The 19855-nt window shown below is 62.2% G+C and overlaps 1 protein-coding gene across 2 annotated transcripts in view; it reads right to left on the bottom strand.

Annotated features, from left to right (window-relative positions):
• Positions 1–12376, bottom strand: part of PAX7 (paired box 7) — an 87833-nt gene extending 75457 nt beyond the window's left edge. For both annotated transcript variants that reach the window (XM_062193123.1, XM_062193124.1), the window contains exons 1-4: positions 12292–12376; positions 9593–9828; positions 9041–9170; positions 8081–8209 (exon numbers count right to left, since the gene is read on the bottom strand). In XM_062193123.1, coding sequence (XP_062049107.1) covers positions 8081–8209; positions 9041–9170; positions 9593–9828; positions 12292–12376 — 580 coding nt within the window. The remainder of the gene's footprint in view (positions 1–8080; positions 8210–9040; positions 9171–9592; positions 9829–12291) is intronic.
• Positions 12377–19855: the final 7479 nt, after the last annotated feature.

Here is a 19855-nt window from a genome sequence, read left to right as displayed (position 1 = left end):
TCTGTCCCATCCAGGGGCCCCTTTGATCTCCCGCCTATTGGAGGCCTATTGGAGCCCCGGGCTCGGCTCAGCGAGGCCCCAGCGGTCCTTGTCTGCCAGTCCAGAGGTCAGGTTGGGGGCCGCCGCCTGCCAAAGTCAGCCCCAACCCCAATCACCGGCAGGGACCTGCGCAAACACCCCCATGGGGCAGCCTGGCAGAGAGGCCCAGGAGAACCCAACACACGCACCCCAGAAAGACCTTGGTTCTTTTGTGGGCGTGTTCATCTGGCCTCCACCACCCGGCTCCCCACTTCACGAGGGCCAGGGCCTGGTCTTTAACACATAGTGGGTGTTCAACACATGATAACGCGAGATTCCGTTCTTACGCTGTACAGACATGAAGGGAACACAGTTTGTGTGCTGGCCCATTTCTGCACACACACACACACACACACGCTTCAGAAAGGACCACGTGGGGGAGGGGCACTTCGCTATTTTGGGATGGGAAGGAAGCATCGAGGGCCAGAGGGGCGCAAGCTCTCAGCGGCCCCTGCTCCCGGAACCAGCCACTCCCTACAGACAGAGAGCAGGGCAGAGCACAGGGCCCCCTTAATATGGTTTGCAAAATTCTACCTGGTGGACACGAGTGAATGGCCAGTTGTTTGGGTCTTTACTCGGGTTCCCAAAGGGGTCTGGGATTCCCCACAAGGATAAGAACCTTTGTCTGTTTTTCTTTTTCCCCGTGAGAGGACACTGACGCCCGGGGAGGCTGAGAGTGGCCCAAGCCTACACTGCTAGTGAGCTGGGGCAGGGAGGACCCCAGACGGCTTCCCACAAGGGACCCTGCTGCTCCGGGATTCGCCCAGGCCGCTACACCTGAGTTCTGGGGATCAAGAAGCCCAGCCGCGGGCACCCGGCCTTCAGCTCCCTGGGCTCCTGTGCGCAGCGCCCCGAGCGGAGCGGGGAGAGTGGCCCGCCCGACCCCTTCCCAAGGCCAAGAATTTAGCGGGAGCGGCTGCTGCCCCAGCGATGCCCGGCCTGCTGTTTAGGGACGCTCTGAGCAAGGGGTCCCTGCCCCCTCGCCCCGCGGCCGGACCCCGCCGGGCGCGCGGGCTGGGCCTTCCCGGCGCCCCGCGTCGGAGCGCGGAGCCCGGGCCCCCGCCTCGGGCCGGCCTCCCTCCCGCCCCGCCGGCCCGGCTCGCTCGCCTCTAATTAAGCGGCGGGATGGCAGCGAGCCGCCGGGCCGCGCTGTAATATGATGAACTGCCTTTGTGCCTGTGTCACCGAAAGCGCTCCTGATAAGGGGAAGCCGCCGAGGATCAAAAGGGCGGCCGCGGCTCGCCCGCCTCCCGCCTTCCCCCGCCGCCGCCCGGCTCTGCGCGCTGGCGCTCTCCCGCGGGCTCCGCTCCAGGCCCCGCCGCCGCCGCCGCCCTGCCGGTCCCGGGGCCGGCCTCTCGGGGCCTCTGCGTCTCTTTGTCTTTCTTCCTGCTGCTGAGCGCCTCCCCGGGCCCCTGCGCGCCGCTCGGCGTCATCGGCTCGCCACGCGGGCTCCCCTCGCGCGCGCTGGATTTCCCCGCGCGCTCTCCGCTGAGCTCTCACCCCAGCTCTGCGGCTCCCCCACGTCGCCCCCACCCCTCCCCGGGTTGGGGCCCAGCGCACCTCCAGGGCCCCGGCGACCACGACACCGACTGGCCCAGGAGCTGACCCGGGGACTCGGGGAAGCCGGGCCGTTCACCCGCAGTCACTTGCGGAGTCCCGCGGCCCCTCGCCATCCGGCCGCACTCGGCTAGGCTGCCGGGCGGGAGGCCCAGACTCGCGCGCCCCAGGCTCCCCTGGACCGCCCTAGAGGCCTCTTCGGAGCTGCACTTGGGGAGCGCACACCCCACCCCGCCCCGCCAGCCCACAGCGCGCGCCCGACGGACGCCCTTCCTCCCTGTACCCCCCGGGGAGGCTGCGGTTGCATCGCCGCCGACCCCTGGCGCATCCCTTTCCCCACACCCCTTCCTTTGGCCCCCACCTCCCCTTTGCCCTCGACCCCATCTCTTCCTCCTCGGAGCCCCTCCCCGGGGCAAGCTAGCAGTCCCCCCGCCCCCCGCGCGCGCTGCCCCTACCCCACTTTGTTTGAAGTTTTGGCGAGTTCCCTCTACTAACGGCGCAGCTTCCCCCTTAGGTCACCGTTCTGCCTTGATTCGATTTGGGCCGCCGAGTTCTCCTCCCTCCCCCTGCCCGACCCCAGACGGGGCCAATCCCTCCGGAGCAGGTCAAAAAGCACTGACCCCATTTCCACCTTTTCCTCTTTCAGTCAAGACTTGGGGGGAGGGGGACAAGAGGGAAGGCCGGAGCAGCGAAAACTGAGGGGGGCCTCCCAGTCTTCCCGGGGCCCCTCATCCCCTTCCTCGACTGGCTTTCCCGGCCGCCCCTCTAGTCCCGAGCAGGGGGAGAAGAGCGATTTTTCCGGGATGGCAACAGTGCACCCTCCCCGCCCCCCCCCCACCAAGGCTTGGTCTTCAAGGCCCCAGAGCTCCTGGCGGGTCCCCTCTGTGCAGGAACCCCTCTCTGCACCGGACGTGGTCCCTTCTCGGGGGCTCTGCTTGCCTGCAGACTCCATGCCAAGACCAAGGCCCCTGTACCTTCCATGCTTACTGCTTCGTGCCCTTACCCACCCTGACCACACAAGGACGCTCATCACCTTCGCTCTCTCGAGAACCGGGTGTGGGTTCCTGGAGACTCCAAAGACCTAGCTCTCTCTCTCTCTCTCTCTCTCTCTCTCTATATATATATATATATATATACACACACATACACACATATAATATACGTATGCTTTATAGAATATTCTTTACGTATCATGTAGTGTGTGACAACTATCATTTTCAGAAAAGCATTCTTTACAGAGAGAGAGAGAACGAGCCCAATAATCACCTTACCGCTTAAGGCGGCTGTTATATATGCCTTCAAATCCTCCCATGTAAATTCCACTGAAAATTTGGAAAGCTGTGAAAGGGGAGGGGGCGACGGGGGTGGGGGGAGGTTAATCCGGGTTTAGCGCTGCCACGCAGTCCTAGGACCAGGGTGAGCCTGATTGCGTTATCTCGCCCCAACATTTGAGACGCCCAGATTCTACCCAGCCAAATAGCTCGCAGAGCGGCGCAGATGGCTGCGGCGGCCGCGCCTCAGGAAAATGTGTTATTAATATCTAAATAACTTCCCAATAGTGCCTGGTAAAATCTCCCCTCCGCCATTCCTGATGATGAATTCGTTTGAAGTCTTCCCCCGGCCTCGCCTTTGCAGTGTCTCCCTCTTCCCTCTGCTTCTTAGCCAGGCTTATTTCAAACTGGTAAATATCTAATGCCTTTAACCGCCGCGCCGTGCACACGCGTCTTTTAGGTACAAACGGCTGCAAACAGGCAGTGTGCGGCCGTGCGTGCCCGGCGGAGCACACAGCATCCGCGCGCCCTCGCGGCGGGGGCCCCGCGCGGCTTAGGCGGGACAGCGCGCACAGGGGGGACGCGGGCTGCGTGCGCCGGAGCCTCCTTAGCCGAGCCAGCCCCCCCCCCCCCCGCCCGGGGCCCCCGGTCCCGGTTCCCCGTGGAGCCGCAAAGGCACCCCGCCGCCTGCACGCCGCTCCTCGGCGGCTCCCAGTCCCCGCACCCCTCCCAGCCCTCCGCCGGCTTCCCCCGCGCTCTGGGGCGGATAATTACCCTGGGCTCGCCTGTTCGCCCTTGTTTAAAGTTTGTTTTCTAAATGTCTTCTATTAGATTACGCTCGTTCATCCCCCCCTCCAACCTTATCTCCTTCTGTCTCTTCTCTCCCGGCCCGTCACACTTGATTTAGGCGCGAGTTTATCTGGCAAACACTTTGCCGACTTTGTTTACCGCGGGTTCCGGGGCCGCGAGCGCGCGCGCCGCCGCGCTTTGTGAGACTTATCTCCCCATTGTCGCAGCTCGTCAGCCCCGGCTCCCTCCGCCCCTCGCCCCGCTGCGGTGGAGGGGGGCGGGGTGGGTGGAAGAAAGGTGGAGGGGGGCGCGCGCCCCGGCTCCGCTCGCCCCAGCCGCCGCGCTCGGCCCCTCGGGTCTCACTGGAGATCCACCGCCGAGCGCTGCCTGCAGCGACACCCCCCTCCCCATCTTCCTCGGAGCCCCCATTATGCGAAGCTGATCCCACTCTGAACAGCCTCAAATCCCGCCTGGGCTCTGTTTGATTAGATTGCCAACCCCGGGTAATCCTTTGATTTGGTGGAGTGTCAATTACCTTTCTCTAAACACACATTTACAGAGGCGCGAACTTGTTGGTTTAAATCAATGCAGATTGTTGCTGGATACCCCGACCGGCTCCGGCCCCTCCCGCGCCCCGCGCCCCCGCGCCCCCTCCCCTCCCCTCCTCACCTAAGCCCGGAAACCTGGTCCCCTCCAGGTGTGAAACTGGGCGGAGGAAACAGAACCGAGAGCCGGTGTGGGCTGAGGGCAGCCGGGCCCCCTCCCCCTCTTCATCCGCTCCCCCGGAGCCTAATTAAATTTGGCAGGTCCTTGTACACACAATCAAACCAGCCTCCTCCAGTGTAGCAAACGACCGAAAACCGCATTAGCAGCTATCGGGGCGGCCAAATTAAATTGTTTCCCACCTCCTTTTACAAGTGTCTAAAACCCACACCTCGGGTCTCCCCTCCTCTCCCACCCTTCCCCGGGCAGTGCCCTTGCCACACCTGTAAGTCGGCTACTGTAAAAATAAACGGAGAAGGGGAAGAAAAAGAAATCTGCCCCACTTGCCGCCCCCTCCCCAGGCGGGAGCTTGGAAAGCGGCAAATTCTCCCACTGGACTCCGGCACCCTCCACCGCCTTCCTCCTCCTCCTCCTCCTCCATCTGCTGCTGCTGGGGCAACTTCTCCCCATATTTAATTCTCGCCCCACTGGGGCCGCGTCTGATCTCGCCAGTTTGGGCTTCAGCTTGTGCCTTGTGAGTCTGTGGCTCCCGGGAGCCCCGAGTTCCTACTGTTTGTTAGCGTTGCTATTGTTGTTTGTGGTACCTCTCACTTCTTCCACATTCACTCCTTGGCTCCTAGGAGAGAAGCGATTTGACCCTTTGCAAGCCTCTAGCCAATTCCCCTCGAGGATCTCTCCGGGCTCAGATTCTGGGAACATCTTTGCCTTTGCCTCCCCTCAAATCCTTCCCCTGTTGGCTCCCTGGGGCCCAGCAGGGGTGGGGAGGGGGGCTGGTCCTTAGAGAAAGGGGTAAGGAGGGGAGGCTGTGGGGCTGGGGACAGAGAACTGTCCACTTCCCTCTGCAGGTGACCAGAGCCTGGCCAGAGCCCCTGTCGGCAGCGGTCTGGGGGACTCACCACCAACAATCCTAATAACTCAGTCTTAACAAGGATAAGAGCAAAAAAAAAAAAAAAATGCGCACAGCCTCATGAATATCTCTGCCCAAGGGGAGCAGGAGTGAGCTGTACAGAGATGAAAGTGCACAGAAATAAAAGCTCAATTTAATCTGCTTTAAAACCCTTCAACTTAACGTTTGTGCTTCCAACTCTGAGAGTGAGGACTGATTGGGGATAAATAGTTTCTTACCATGCCTGGGAGCTATTACACCCCTCTCCAACACAGTTTCCTATTCAGCAGTTCCAGTTTTCATTACCAGCTCTAATAAGTCTTAACATTATTAAATGCCAAGCGGACGATAGGAAAAAACGGACTCAGGGAGGGATCTCTCTTTAGCGCTTAAAGAGGAGAGCTCTTAAACCCCTTCTTTGGCGGCTCCCCGCCACGAGAGGGGCAGCCCCCAGAGAAAGCATTTGTCAAGAGCAAGAAGCCAAAACAAAGTTTCCGGTGTGCACCTTTCCCCCTGCTCTGCCCACTGGGCATCTCTGCCCCTCCCGACCCGGACGGCGTGGCCGGAGGCTCAGAGGTGTCTTCACCTTCTAACTCAGTCACTGAGGTCCTGTCTGGGTCCAGGGCCAGAGGGGAGGAGCCTGCCAACCGCCCAGGCACGCAACACAGGGACCGAAACAGACTGTCTGCAGATGGACAGACAGCCCTCGCATCCCCAGCACCACGCGGTCCACGCTCACTCTCTACCACCACGCGGCATGCTCCTGCAGAAGCATCCCCTCCCACCACACCCCCCACCCCCGCATGGACCCACAGCCCAGGGCATCCTGACCCAAAGGCCCGGCCCGAGGGGGGCGATCACACCGAGCCACGGCATCTGGCACACAGTCGCAGGGACCCACGCGCCTGCTGTCACTCAAAACCTGTGGGGTGTGTCTGGACACCAGGCCTTCCTGCAGGCCCTCTGTGGTCCCAGCACCCGTAAGCTCAGTCTTCCCCCACCTCGAGCCTCAATGCTCCTCTTTCCACCCTCGGAGACTTGCAGCTTCCTGGTTCTGCGGCAGAGAAAACCTCCATCCAGCGAAGTCGCTTCCGAGCTGGTCTTGGAAGCACCCGCAGGCCCCTTCTGGAAGCCCCCAAACCCCCTTGAGTCAAAGGAATCCTCCCCCCCCGGGGGGGGGGCCCGCAGGTGACCTCCTTCCCTTCTGTCTCAGGAAGTGGCCCTATTTGTATTTCTTAGCACGCGAAATCTCTCCAAACCAAACCGAGCCCCCTTCTGCTTTGCTGGGGTCACTCAGCAGAGGTGCCCGGCTGGCGTGCAGTGTTTGGGAAAACCTGCTCAAGTTCTATGTACCGACCCGCCCACACCAAGTCCCTGTAGGCTCTGTCCAGTGGGAACTGGAATAAGGACTGGGTCCCCCCGCGGGGGTCTCGGCGCCTTGGGCTGACTTGCCTGGCCCGGGAGCTACTTGGTAGTGCAGCGCTGCCTCCTCCCACAGATCGCTGGCCCCTCGGCAGGCCCCGCACAGCGGGGTGCCAGGCACAGCTCCCTCCCTTTCTTCCCCTGCCCTTTTGTCCCGAGCGGGACTGCCGCTCCGCTGGGGCCCTCAATGTCAATCGCCCGCCCCTGCCCCAGCTCTTGGCTGTAGGCTCGCTGGGGGCTGTGCGGCCCCCAGTTCCCACCACCACCACCACCATTGATGACCTGGCCTGCGGAGGCTTTGTCTGTGAAGTTCATCTTCAAGGTTGGAGAGACCAGAACTTCAGAGAGACCCCACCTAGGAGTGCCGGGATGGGACCCCAGAAAGACCCTTGGGGAGGACAGTCACACACAACAGGCTCGGCTCAGCTTCCAGGGTCCAGGACCGCCCCCAGCTTCGCCCAGAGCCAGGGCTCTGCAGGTTCCCAGGGCGGCTGTCTTTCCGATTCTCTCTGCTGCCACCTCGCAGCCCGGGTCTCTGGGACCCTCCTTTCCCCGGCAGCCTCTGTGGCTGCAGGTCTCCCGTTTCTTTCTCCCCTCCCCAAGTCCCTACTTTGCACCCACGAACGGAGCCTGAAAGAGAGCTGCCAAAGGCAGGGGATGAGAGGCGGGCTAGCCCCTGTCTGCTGAAATGTCCCCGGGGGCAAAACAAAGCAGGCAGGCGAGGAAGCGCAGGGCGCCGGGCGCACACCCAAGCCTGCCTGTCGGGGTAGGCAAGGCTGTGGGGCACCCAGATCTCTGTCCCACTGGGGTCCTCCGACCCCTGGCATCTCGGAACTTGACCTCAACTCTCCTCTGCCCAGGCAGCACGCGTGCCAAAGAGGAAAGCACCCCCAGCCCCCTACTCCGGCCGGCGCTGGCCCTGGTTAATTTTTATTGATTGGGGCGGTCAGTCAACTGTCAGGCGGGGTTTCCAGGGACCGTTTAGCGAGCATGTGCGGCTCTGGTTAACAAATTCATTTAGGGAGCCGTGGGGCCGCCTCTTCCCGCCGCACCCCCCCCACCACCAGTTTCCTATAAATAATTGATCAACATCGGAACAGCAGCCAAAACGCCAGCCCCAGAGGACTCAGGCCCCGGGGCACTCGGGCAGATTCCGCCTGTCCCGCGGGGGTTCAGGTGCACGGTTCGCAGTGACTCCCGCGTTCCCACAGTCCGGCTGCCCCCAGAAGGAGGAGGCCCCAGGCGCTGGGCTCTGCATCGCACCAGGACCTGGGGTGGGGGTGCGCAGAGGGGACCCAGCGGCCTGCGCGCTGGGGCGACGGGAGCAGCGGCCGGTCTGGAGCCGCATCCCTACCTTTGTCGCCCAGGATGCCATCGATGCTGTGTTTAGCCTTCTTCTCACCGTCTTCCTCCTTCTTGTCGGCCTCATCGTCCTCCTCTTTCTTCCCGAACTTGATTCTGAGCACGCGGCTAATCGAACTCACTAAACCTCAGAAATTCAAAGCCAAAAGAGCGCGTATAAGTCGTTGGGGGGCAAGGGGAGCCCAAACCACGGGGGGCCCCTGGGAGAAAGTCAGGAAGCCCCTTCCTCCCTTCCGCTCCCTTCCATTCCACCCCCACCAGGCAGTTGGGCATTGCACAGTCACAGACCGGGCACACCTGCCCCACAGCTGGGCGCTCACACCTTGGCGCCCGCCTAGAGCATTCCTTCACTTGTCTGTGCCTCCCGCCATCTCCCAGCCCCTTCAGAGCCTGTGCTGCCACCCTCACACTCAGGTGTGTGTCCCAGCCCGGTACACCTGCATGTACCTGGGCATCTCTCTCTCTCTCTCTCTCTCTCTCTCTCTCTCTCTCTCTCTCTCTCACACACACACACACACACACACACACACACACAAACTCGGGCCACTTTCTCTCTCACAGGCAGGAGGGTTTGGCGCCTCCGAACTCCGGACCCAGCGGCCGGTGCTGGCAACAGAAGGGGAATGCTGACTCAGGGAGGTGGTCCAGAGACATCACTCTCCCGGGACACAGCCGCCTCGCTCCCAGGTCCTTCCTGGTCACACACCTTCTAGGTGAACTTGCTGCCGCCTGCCCCTCTCCTTTCCCCTCCTCCCGTTCTTTCTTCTCCTCCTCCCCTTTGCTTCTTTCTCTTCCATCCCCCTCCCTTCCCATCTTCCTTTCAGTTTTGATTCCCTCTTTCTTGTTCCCCTTCCTCCCTAAGTTTCCTCCAAGTGCCGGGTCTCCCACGGTCTCCCGCCGCGGGAGTCCCGAGGGGACGGAGGCCCGCGGCGCGGCTCAGCTCCCTTCTCACCTGAGGGCACGGTGCTGCGGTCGCAGTGCCCGTCCTTTAGCAGCCGGTCCCGGATCTCCCAGCTGAACATGCCCGGGTTTTCCCGTTTGTACTCCTCAATCTTTTTCTCCACATCCGGGGTCGCCACCTGCTTCAGAGGTGGAGGCGGGAGTGGAGAGATGGGGCGGGGGAGGGAGACACTTTCAGTATCAACCTCCCTGGAGCCCCAGGCCTGGCTGGTGGCTTTGATCGCCCCCCTCCCGCCCCCATTGAGGTTGCCTCCATCCTTTCAAGCAGCCAGCTCCTGGTTCCCAAGGGGACAGCCAGGGGCAGGGAGACAGAGCTAACAAAGTAAAACCCAACTAAGACCCTCTTAAGGTCCCCCCATACTATCTCTGGGGGTTTCAAGAAATGGAAAAATGATGGGAGGTTGTGCGGAAGTAGGGGTACTCTCCCCAAGTACTTCCCGCAGGCAGCAGGGAGACGCCCGGTGCTACTGGGGTGAGGGGCTGCAGCCAGGACCCCCTGGCCCCGGGGAGATCTGCCGCCAGCCTCTGTGGCGGAGACACTCACTCTGGGTTTGCTGCCGCCAATGGCCCCCGGCCGGATGGAGCCGGTCTCCTGGTAGCGGCACAGGATCTTGGAGACGCAGCCGTGGGAGACGCGCAACTGGCGGGAGATGACACAGGGCCGGATGCCGTGGTGGGCCATCTCCACGATCTTGTGGCGGATGTGGTTAGGCAGGGGTCGCCCGTTGATGAAGACCCCACCGAGCTGATTGACCCGGCCTTGGCCCAGTGGGGTGGACACTGCAGAAGGGCGGGGAGGCGAGACAGAGAGAGAGGCGCCGGGTAAGTAAGGATGAAGAGGAGCGTGCACCCTGACTTTAGTGCTGTCTGAACCCGCACACCACCAACAGCCGATCCTAGAGGTTGGCGGGCCCTGGGCTTTGGTGGCTCGGAGATCAGAAAACCACTCCGGGAGGCAGAGAGAGGGTCCTGCGCGTGTGGGCAGAGGGGTCACAGTGCCGCGCCCCCACCTCCTGCTACTCTGCAGGGAATGAGGCCACACCTGGGGAATGTCGCTGAGAAGGGGGGGGGTAGTGTATAGAGACAGGCCGGAGAGCAGATTTGCAAGGCTGGTGGGGCCGTGGAGACCTCGGGAGTGGTGGCTTTCCACACACAGGGCTCTGGCGCCGGCCGCGGGGCTGCCTTGTTCCTGCTCTCAGAACAGCCAAGAACCCGTGAGATGGGGCCCATCTGGTCAGCTCCAGGCTCGCTGCAGCCACTCCAGGGGCCCAGGAGGCGCTGGCTGCTGACTAGCTAGCATTCACGGGGCTCCTGGTGATTTTACAGCCGAGACACGGCCGAGGGGCTGGTGGCACCGGGCTGCTGGCCCAGCCTCTGGGGGCACCTGGCTGTCCCTCTGCTTGCACTCACTCTCAAAGTTCTCATTTCGTTTTGGGATAATTTGGGGATACACACTGTGCCCTCGGCAAGCTCCTGAATCAAATACCCGACTCGGTCTGCGAAACCACTGTCCCTTGCAGGCTCGGAGAGGCTGGCACGGCGACCTGGTCAGAGTCCCGGGGCGCGGGGGCGCTTTGGGAACCAGGACTGGCGCGAGCCGGAAGGAGACGGCGTCCCAGCAGCCTCAATGCAAAGTCTAACAATTTCCTCACGGAAGGTTGGGGGGCACCCGGTGCACTAATCCGGCCTCGATCCCCCCAATTTGGGCACTCGGCGGCTGCGGAGATCCGTAAGATTAGAGCGATTTCACAGCCGCCCGAGCGCAGGGAGCTGACAGCGTTAATTGGAAGGGAGGAGGCGAGAAGAGGCTCGGGCTGCCTAGCTGTGCCTGCCGCCCCCTCCCTCGCTCTCGCGGTCCCCCCACCTCTCTCTGTAAAAGTAGGTATCTGAAGCCACCCTCGGATTTAATCAGAAATCGTGCGTCGCCGAGCCCGAGTCCCTGGGTCTCCGCGGCGGGGTATGCCATTAGCGCTGGAGAGCTCTCGAGCGCCAAAGTTTGTATTCAAGAGCCTCTCCAGCGCCCGGCGCTCGCCTCTCCTCCGTATTCCGCGTCATGTTGGGCAAATATTGTCCTAATCCGCCGCGCGTCCTCAGCCGCCTGTCTCACTGGCGTTCGCTCCAGGAGAGCCTCGGCAAATCCCCGGGCTTGCGCGCTCCGCCGCCTGCGTGGCTGCCCGCGCGCACTTGATCACGGAGCCGCCCTCTGCGCCTCGCTCTAACGCGGGGACCCGGTGCCGTCTCGCTGCCCGCGGGGGCCCCCTCCCCGGAGCGCGGGCGGGCTGCCTGCCCGCCCACCCCCTCCCAGCCTTCCCTCCCCTGCAGCCAGCACGAGGGGCTCAGACAATTACAACGAGAGTAATTAAAAAACAAAACTCTGCGCGTTAGATCTAAGCACTTCGCTCCGGCACCCCCAGAAGCCGGGCGCCTCCTGGGCGACTGGCTGAAGGCCTCCCGTGAGTTTAAAACGGTCCCCAAAACACAGGACAGGGTCTCCCCCCAGGCTCGCCGCCAGGTCTCCCGCCGGGGGCCGGGGCGCCCTGGGTCCACCCCGCGCTCGCCCGGGCGGGCGCTGGCTACTTGGGAACCGCGCGTTACAAAGCAACACTTGTCCCGCTTTGCACAAGGCCGTGCCCTCGCGCCGTCTCCAGGTTTTCTCCCCGGAGTCTTCCAGAATCCGAGTGAAAAGTTTTTTGGGGTGGAAAAATCGTTACTTTTTTTTTTTTTTTAATCTTGGTTTGTTTCTCGGCCGGGAAGCAGGCGCGTCTGAGGGCGGCTCCGGAGAAGCGAGGGTCCTTGGCAGCGCGGGCAGATCAAGGATCACACACGGTTGGAGTTTCGAAATAAAAGGGCTCGGACGAGCATCCCGGTGGCCGGCGAGCGCGGGAGCCCGCCGAGAAACCACCTGAGGAGACGTCTCTGAATCCGCCTAAGGCGCGGGCAGGCACCGGGACCTGGCCGGAGCCGGGAGCCTGCGGCTCCCAGGAGGTCAAGCCGGCGGTGAAGGCCAGCGGTGCCCGCCCTGCGAAGCGGAGGCCGCGCGCGGGGCAGGGAGACCCACGCAGAAACCGACAAGCGCCGAGCCCAGAAACTTGCCGAGTCCCGCGCCCGGCTCGGACCCGGGAGAGCAGGGGGCTCTGGCTGCCGCCGCCGCCCCCCGCCCCTGGAGACTGCCACCTCGCCCGGGCCCGGGGGCTGCGGGCTGCGGGCTCCGGGCGCGGGCGAGGCCGGCCGGGCCGCGCTTACCTTCCAGGGGAAATCCCGTGCGCGGGTAGCTCTGCCCCGGAGCCGGCCGCACCATCCTCGGGACCGCGCCGGGCAGGGCAGCCATTCCTGCGCACACGGGGGACGCGTCCGGAGTCGGCAAAATTCGCTTCCCGTCCGCTCCCTCTACCCCTGCTGCGCTCTTTCTTTCTTCCCTCCTTCTTCTTCTTTTTTTTTAACCTCTCCCCCCTCCTCTGCACACTCACTCCCTACCCCACCCCCCACCCCCGGCTGCAAGCGAACGCGTCCAGGAGCGCGGAGGGGGGGGGAGGCGGGGGCGGAGGCTGGGGGGGGGGAGGGAAGGTGGCGACGAGGAAGTTCACGCAAACAAACACTCGGGCCCCAAGGCCGCCTCCGCCGGCTCCGCTCGGCCGCGAGCTGCGCGCGCCGACGCGCACGGCGAGACCCGCGGCGCGGCTCGGGGGCGCGCGGGGCAGCGAGGTCCCCGGGGCTCAGGCCCGCGAGCCAAAGTTTCGGAGCCGCGAGGCTGCCGAGCGGGCCGCAGGCGGCGTGTCTGTGCTCCCGCGGCTGGCTCCCTCCCTCGGCCCCGCGCCTTGTTGCTGCGCAGCGCGCGGGCTGCTCCCCGGTCCCGGGGAGGACGAGGAGGAGGAGGAGGAGGAAGGTGCCTGCTCCGGGCTCGGGGCTTGCGGACAGGCGACGGGGAGGGACGGGGCCGGGGGAGAGAAGAGGAGAAGCGAGGGGGCGCGAGTGGTGCGCTGGGTAAATTGTGCAAAAGTGCTCCCCCGGAGCCCGAGGAGGAGGAGGCGGCGGCGGCGGCCGTCGAGATCTGATAGGTTCGGACTTTTCTTTTATTCATGAGGAGGGAAGGGGGCCAGGACCGAGGGGAGCGAAGGACCAATAACGAAAAGAAATCGCCAACGAATTTTTTTTTTTCTTCTAATTCCCGGCTCGACCTCGTTTTGGGGGCGAATCCGAACTGCCCGTGCACACGGAGCGAGCGCAGCCCGCGGAGCCGGGGGCTGGGCCGCCGAAGAGGGGGCCCGGCTTCATGCGGGCGTCTTCCTTTGATGAATGGGCCGGATCCAAGCCGGCCCGTGACAACATCTGGGACGGCCGCGGCCTCTCCGGCCTCCGGGGGACACAGCCCCAGAGCAGTTCCTTGTCTGCCGCAGGGCGCTGGCAGGCTCTGGGTGGGACTCCCGGGGTGGGGGTGGGGGGACGGCCGGGGCCACTCGGGAGGGATGGTGACTTTCTCGGTGAGATGATGTCCCATTCCCGGCCGGCCTCCCGCCCAGACGCGGTGTCCGGGCCCAAGGCTTGGAAAACTGGGGCTGCCTGGGGCCGCGCACGGTTTCTCAGCCCCTGCCCCACCTGTGGGCCACCTGCAGCAGGGGCTCACCCCCTCTTCCCAGTTAGCCCCCCAGGCCACGGCCCAGGACTTTTTCCAGCAGGTGTGGGGGTCCTGAGGCTGGACAGGCAGTCGGTGCCCAGGAGTTGACCACAAAACGGGGAGAGGAGAGAGCTGGGGAGGGGCACCTGGTCCCCCTGTGGAGTCCCGCGGGGGTGGCTGTGAGGAGGAGGTGCCCCGTGAGGCTGTCAGGAGCTGGGAGGGGGGAGGATTAGAAGGCAGCAGTTCTGTGCTGTGAGCGGAGTGGCCAGCAGCCTTAGCCTGGGGACAGGGAGTCTGGGGGCAAAACGCCCTCTCAGCGGGGCAGGACGCCGTGGCTGCTGGCCTTTTGTCTCCCCCCAACCTTCCCGAGAAAGAGCGGCTCTGGCTAAGCACTGGAAGCAAAAATACAATCGTGTCCACCCCCTGCCCTCTCCCCCGCCTGCCCGGGAGTCTGCCTTCCCTGAGCCTGGGGGCTTTCAGCAGGAGGTACCCCTCCCTCCCCTTCTCACCTGTGACCTTTGTCCCTCTTGGCATGCGACAGACCCCCTTTCTCCTAGCAGGAGGGGCTCATCGGACTTTTGGGGGCCCTCTGGGAGGGAATGAGGGCCCTGTTGAAAACTCTGTTAAACTCACACCCTCCAGTGGCCCCAGAATTGGGAAAGGTTAGGCCAACTGGCTTTAGGTTGGGATGGGGGAGGATGCTTACCACTGGACTGTTGGGCTGCCCGTGTTCGAGGGCCCTTCCCCAAAAAGGGATTGGATGGTGAAGGCTTGAACCAGAGTATATGTGTCCAGGGAAGATGGTCGCCCCACCTTACATCTCACTGGGTGGCTCTGGCCTGCCCTGAACCCCAGAGATGAATATGTATGTATATATTTGCATATACAAGTACACGCACACATACACACACCTGTATATGAATACCAGCTCATGGAATGGAAGTTCATTTTGGTGCAATGTTTGTTTTGAAATCTGTGCATAGAGGGATCTTCGAAAAGTTCATGGCAAATGAAATAAAAAAATAAATGCATGGGTTTCCAAAATGTCTACGTTGAAAAGAAACGTATCTTTTGGTTCTATTTTCAGTGCGCTTTTTGCAGTCCATCCTGTGTAGGCAGACGCACACGTCCACGCGTGCACACCACACGTGCCGGTGCTCTTTCCTTCTTCCCTGACCCCGTCTTTGCCTGGAAGCAGTTGTTACGTCTCTCCTCCGTGTGTGCGGGATGGACCTGTGTGTGAGTGCCCGAGCGTGGGCTGCAGTGCGTGTCCACGCGCTGGGTTTGGGTGCAGGTCTGCATGGGGTCAGTCAGGGTTTCCCAGTGTGGGCTGTGTCTGCCTTTACCTTCTGAAGCCACACCCAGGTTGCGCGGGTATAGCGCAGGAAGGTGAGAGTGTGTGTTTTTGTGGATTTCCAAATGTGCAGAGACCTCGGGTGCAATGCCCAGGGCCCCTGGAGGCCGCCTCCCTCCCTCATGGACTCCGCTCCACCAAGTGGGGTCACCTCGGGGCAGGACCCGTACTGCCGGGACCCTCCAACTCCAGGCCACCTTGCTGCAGTCCCCTCTCCCTCCTCGCCGCAGCAGTGGGTCCTGAGGTGACACAGGTTCCCCCAGACCCCGTGCTTGGCAGCAGCCTGGGGAATCCAGGGGCCCTGGTAGGGCGGGCAGGGGTGGGGGTGAGGGGTGTCTGTTGGAATGAGCGTGGCCGTTCTCACTGGTTGGAGACCAATTTCACAAATGATTTTTGCAACAATTAAGAAGTGTGGCGGGGTGAAATGGCGATTTCACATCCAGCGGGAGGAAGGGGGGCTCACCTGGGGACTGGGGCAGCCGCAGCTGGGGTGGAGGAGAGCGTCTCCCCCTCCCCTCTTTCCCGGCTGCTAACCCCTGGCCCAAATGCGCTCCCCAAGCAGTCATCCGTCAGCTCCTAAGACCCGGTCAGGGCGAGGCGGAGCGGCTCCTGACCAGATTGCGGGAGCTGGGCTGGACTTGGCCTGGAAACTTCTCCCCGCAGCCCCTCACCCCCTTCTTCCTCCCCCTCCCTCCCTCGCCGTCTCTTCCGTCCGTCTCCTCCCCCCCCCCCCCCCATCTGTCTGCGTCTCTCCTCTGTGTTTTGTTTTGCTTTTTCCTCCTGGCCTTTCTGACTTCTCCCCAGCGGGCTCCTCTCCGCTGTCTTGTCCGGCCCCTCCCCATCTCCATGGTTTCCTGAGGCACGCATGGGCCTCCGTGGCTCTGGGGGCTGTAATTCAGCCCTGAATCCCTAGGACAGGAGGATCCTTTGGTCCAGAAGGCGTTGGGCAGAGACCTTCGGGAAGAGCTCCCCGTCCTGTGCTCCGTCCAAAGGTGCAGCGGCCGAGCCTCCACAGCCCCAAGAGCCTGCCTTTCCCATACTGCATGGCTGGGACACTTGTCCCCTGCCCGCAGCCTGCATGCTCTGAAATCTCCCTCCCTCCCTCTCTCTCTCTCTCTCCACACACACACACACACACACACACACACACACACACACACACGCTTTTTTTCCTTCTTTTACACGGTAACAATGTTAATAGGAATCCCCTTCTCCCCCAGGCTTCCAAACTGAACCCTCCTAACCCACTCAAAGGGAAGAAAAAAAATAGACTGAGGCTAGAGGAGCAAGACCCCAGGTTGAGTTCAGCCCAGGAAACTTGACCTCTGTGTGTGCCTTCCCCGGGATGAAGTGCTGGAAGGAGGCGTGGGGCTGCCTTCTCCCGAGAAGTGGCTAGAGTCCTGGCTAGAGTCGCCTCTTCCCCCAGCCCCCTGGGGCGGGGGGGGGGTTGCACTTTTCAGATCCCTGTGCACTGAACACCCAGTAAATCTTCCTTTAAAGTGTGGGGAATCCACCACGAGGCCAGGGGTTTGGGTTCCCCGGGGCCTTTTGCAAATTTCAGAGGCCAAAGACATGGACACTCGGAGTGCTCCGGTCTTCGAGGGGAGAGGAGAGCGTGCCTGGGGGAGAGGGCTGGAAGCTCCGGGGAGCAAAGCAGCTTGCCCAGCCCCCTCGGGGCTCCCCAGGGCCTCAGTCTGGAGGAGGCACCCTTGGGAACTGCGCCCCTCTTCCCCGCTCCCCGGGTCTTCGATTGTATTTCCCCTTCTTTGAAGAAGCAGTGTTCTTCCCAGAGTGACCTTGAAATATCCGGTCAAACCGGAATAGGAGGAAAGGAAAATGCAGTTGTTTTCTGGCTTGACTTTTTTTTTTTTTTCTTTTTAATTTTCCCCAGAAAAAGTGAACGAATTGCCTAGGAATCTAGTTCTCAAGGTAAAGCCCGACCAGAGTAACAGGAACCAGGTGGCCCCAGGTGCGTTTCTTCCTGACCCTCTTCCTCCCTCCCCTACCCCTCCTCCTGCCCCTCCTCCTCTCCTTCCCCACCCCCCGAATCTGCCTGTTCCATCACCTTCTGCCTTCTTCTCCTCCGCCCCTCCCCCTCGTGCTGTCCCCTCACTTCTCCCCTGTTTCTTCTTCTTCGCTCTTCTCCTTCCCAGGCTGGCCCAGGGAGCCGCTGACCGCCAGCGGTTCTGCAGTCACAGACCTGGGAGGCGAAGCTCAGAGGGACACCTGGGAGGTGTACGACGTCCTTGCGGCACACCTGGCATTGCCGATGCCAGGTCTCCTGCTCCGGCTCCCTGCCCTGGCTCCCTGCTTTTCCTCCCGCCATGGGGTCAAACCAAGCTATAGGATGCTCCGCGGGATCCGTGAAAACCTTTCTTCTTTTCTGCCCGAGCCTTTGAGCCTTTGCGTTCCTGGAAGGGGCCTTCCTGCGGGGAGTGGAGTGGGATGGAGGGGACTGCGACTGTGGGAATTCGTTGGTGTGGACAGGTGAGGCTGAGCCCACACAAAGTTGTCCCTGTCCCTCCACGCATGTGTGCGTACACGCGTGTGTGTGCACTGAGGCCACCAGGGGTGTATGTCGCGGGAATTCCTGCTTCTTGGCACCATCTGAGAGCCTGGGAAGCCTCCTCCCGGGCTTCCAGCTGCCTGAACAAAAGACGGAGTGTCAGATGGCGCAGGGCTGCCTGCCCCCGGCCCCTTGAGATCGCTTCTCCAAGTTCAGTTTGCACTGAGTCCAGCCTTAATGTGCTGTAGACTCTGTCCTTGGACAATTACCTATCACAGCGCAGCATCTACGGAACAGGCAAATGTTTTCATTAAACAAATCACAGGGGGGTGGCGCACCCAGCCCAGGGCTGCGCGCAGGATCCCGGGGAGTCTTGGGCACAGACTTAACTTTCCCTGCAGGCGCCGCCCCCTCCCCACCCTGGGCTTTCAGGAGGGCAGGGAATGATGGGAATCAGGACGAAAGGATCACACACTGCCTGTTCTCCACCTCTCATCACGTGCTGCTCGGGGGGAGCTAGTGGGGTTGGGCTGCTCTGGTCCCCAGGGTAGCTGCTTCCTCCTGTCCTTAGGAGGCCCCCTCCTCTGTCATGGCTTGCTCAGTAGGGAGGGGTCCTTGTCCTCTGGGTGCAGGAGCAGAGGGCATGTTGGGCACCCCACCAGGGCAGAGGAGTGCGCTGGCTCAGCTGTGTGTCACGTCCTGGGGTAGATGCTCTGTCTTCGCTGGGTGAGCGAGTGAATGAACGACCCCTGGATCAGCAGAACTTCTAGCCTTGGGAAGAGGCTGCCAGGCAGGGGCCGGGATCCTGTGCAGCCAGATGTCTGCTGTGTGACATCAGACCCTTGTTCAGAGGGTCAGTGGAGACTGACCCCTTGCGGCAGCAGGAGGGCGAACGGCCACCCCTGCCTGGTAAACGCTGCTTGCTGCTCGGGAGCGCTCACGGGCGCTGTCTTGTGCTGAGAGTCGAGTGAGGCATCCACGCCTGGGGCCCCCCACCCCGGGTTGCCCCGCGTCCCGCTGAGACCTTCAGCGTTCGCCTGGGCACTGCTGGGGCTGAGCGGTTCCGGGAGAGCACGGTGGAAGCTCCGGGAAGCGCCAGGCCGAATGCGCACGCTGCCCCTTCACCCTGGACGCCGGCACCCAGGGCCACCATGCGGGGGATGTCCGCTTGGTGCCGGCCGTCTCACTGCTTCATTGCAGGGTCACCTGTGGGCGAGCTGTCGGCCTCTCTGTTTTATAGAGGAAACTGAGGCCCAGAGGCTGGCCCGAGGTCAGCGAGCTAGCTCTCTGATGGAGACAAAGCCAGTGCTGTTGCTCCCCTGCAGCCCCCACCTCTCCTTTGGTACATGAGAGGACCCCCAGCCTTGAGGGCAGCTGAGTGAATGGAGTGGAAGCCTGTAGGAGAAACACCGGACTTAGGGTTCCCTGCCATGCGGGGCTCCTGGAGGGGTGAGGACCTTGGGGCCGGAGGAGGTGGGGGCTTGGTGGGAGCCTTTGTGGTGACCTTGTCAAGGACTTTGCACCCTTAGGTGCCTGCCTGCTCTCTGGGGGCCCGGGGAGGCCAGGAGGTGCTGGGCCCATGGGAGCAGGTGGCCAGGCTGGGGAGTGCCGAGCCCCCGCCGGTACCCGGTCCTCATTGGCATGTCTAGGTGGAAGGGAGAAGGCACTGCGTATTTGTCTAGGTGAATTAGAAGCACAATCCCCATTTCCCAGAGGGAGCCGTTGGTTCATATTTATACATTTAGTCTTACAGGTGTAAAATAGGTTTCCTTTATGCTTATATAATAATTTTTCATTTGAATTTCAAGGCTTTATTCCCTTCTTTGGATTCAAGTCTTCCACCTGAACCCGATTCTCTCCACAACCATTAATTCCTTCATCATGAAAATGAATTCCATCTAATTCTCTATAGCAGCAGTTAGAGCAGATCAAAAAGCGCCTTGGTGAAGGGGCTCCCCCCGCTCCCACCATTGTCGTCTCGGCTCACTCGCCCGGCACCCCATCCCCCAGTGCCGAGTGCAGTTGCGGGAGAAGTGGGGCCTGGAGCAGCAGAACTTATTTCTCTGGCGCAGGAAGGGGTGTGCGTGCGTGTGCACACGGGTCTGCCCGGTGCGTGCACGTGGGTGTGAGGTGGGGGAGGCTCCTCAGCTGCGAGTAGCCGTGATGACAAAGGTGCCTCGGTGCCGGCAAGGAGCCAGGTGCTCTGCTGGGCACCTTGCATGCCTCATGTTTTTTAGCCCACACACAAATCCATGAAGAAGATGCCAGAATCCTCATCCCACACGTGGAGAGAGAAAGGGCCAGGGCTGTGACATAGATCGCCCAGGGCCACACA

The sequence above is a fragment of the Lepus europaeus genome, chromosome 5, assembly GCF_033115175.1.
Source record: "Lepus europaeus isolate LE1 chromosome 5, mLepTim1.pri, whole genome shotgun sequence".
Taxonomy (NCBI): Eukaryota; Metazoa; Chordata; class Mammalia; order Lagomorpha; family Leporidae; genus Lepus; species Lepus europaeus.
This window is presented reverse-complemented; position numbering and strand designations above follow the sequence as displayed.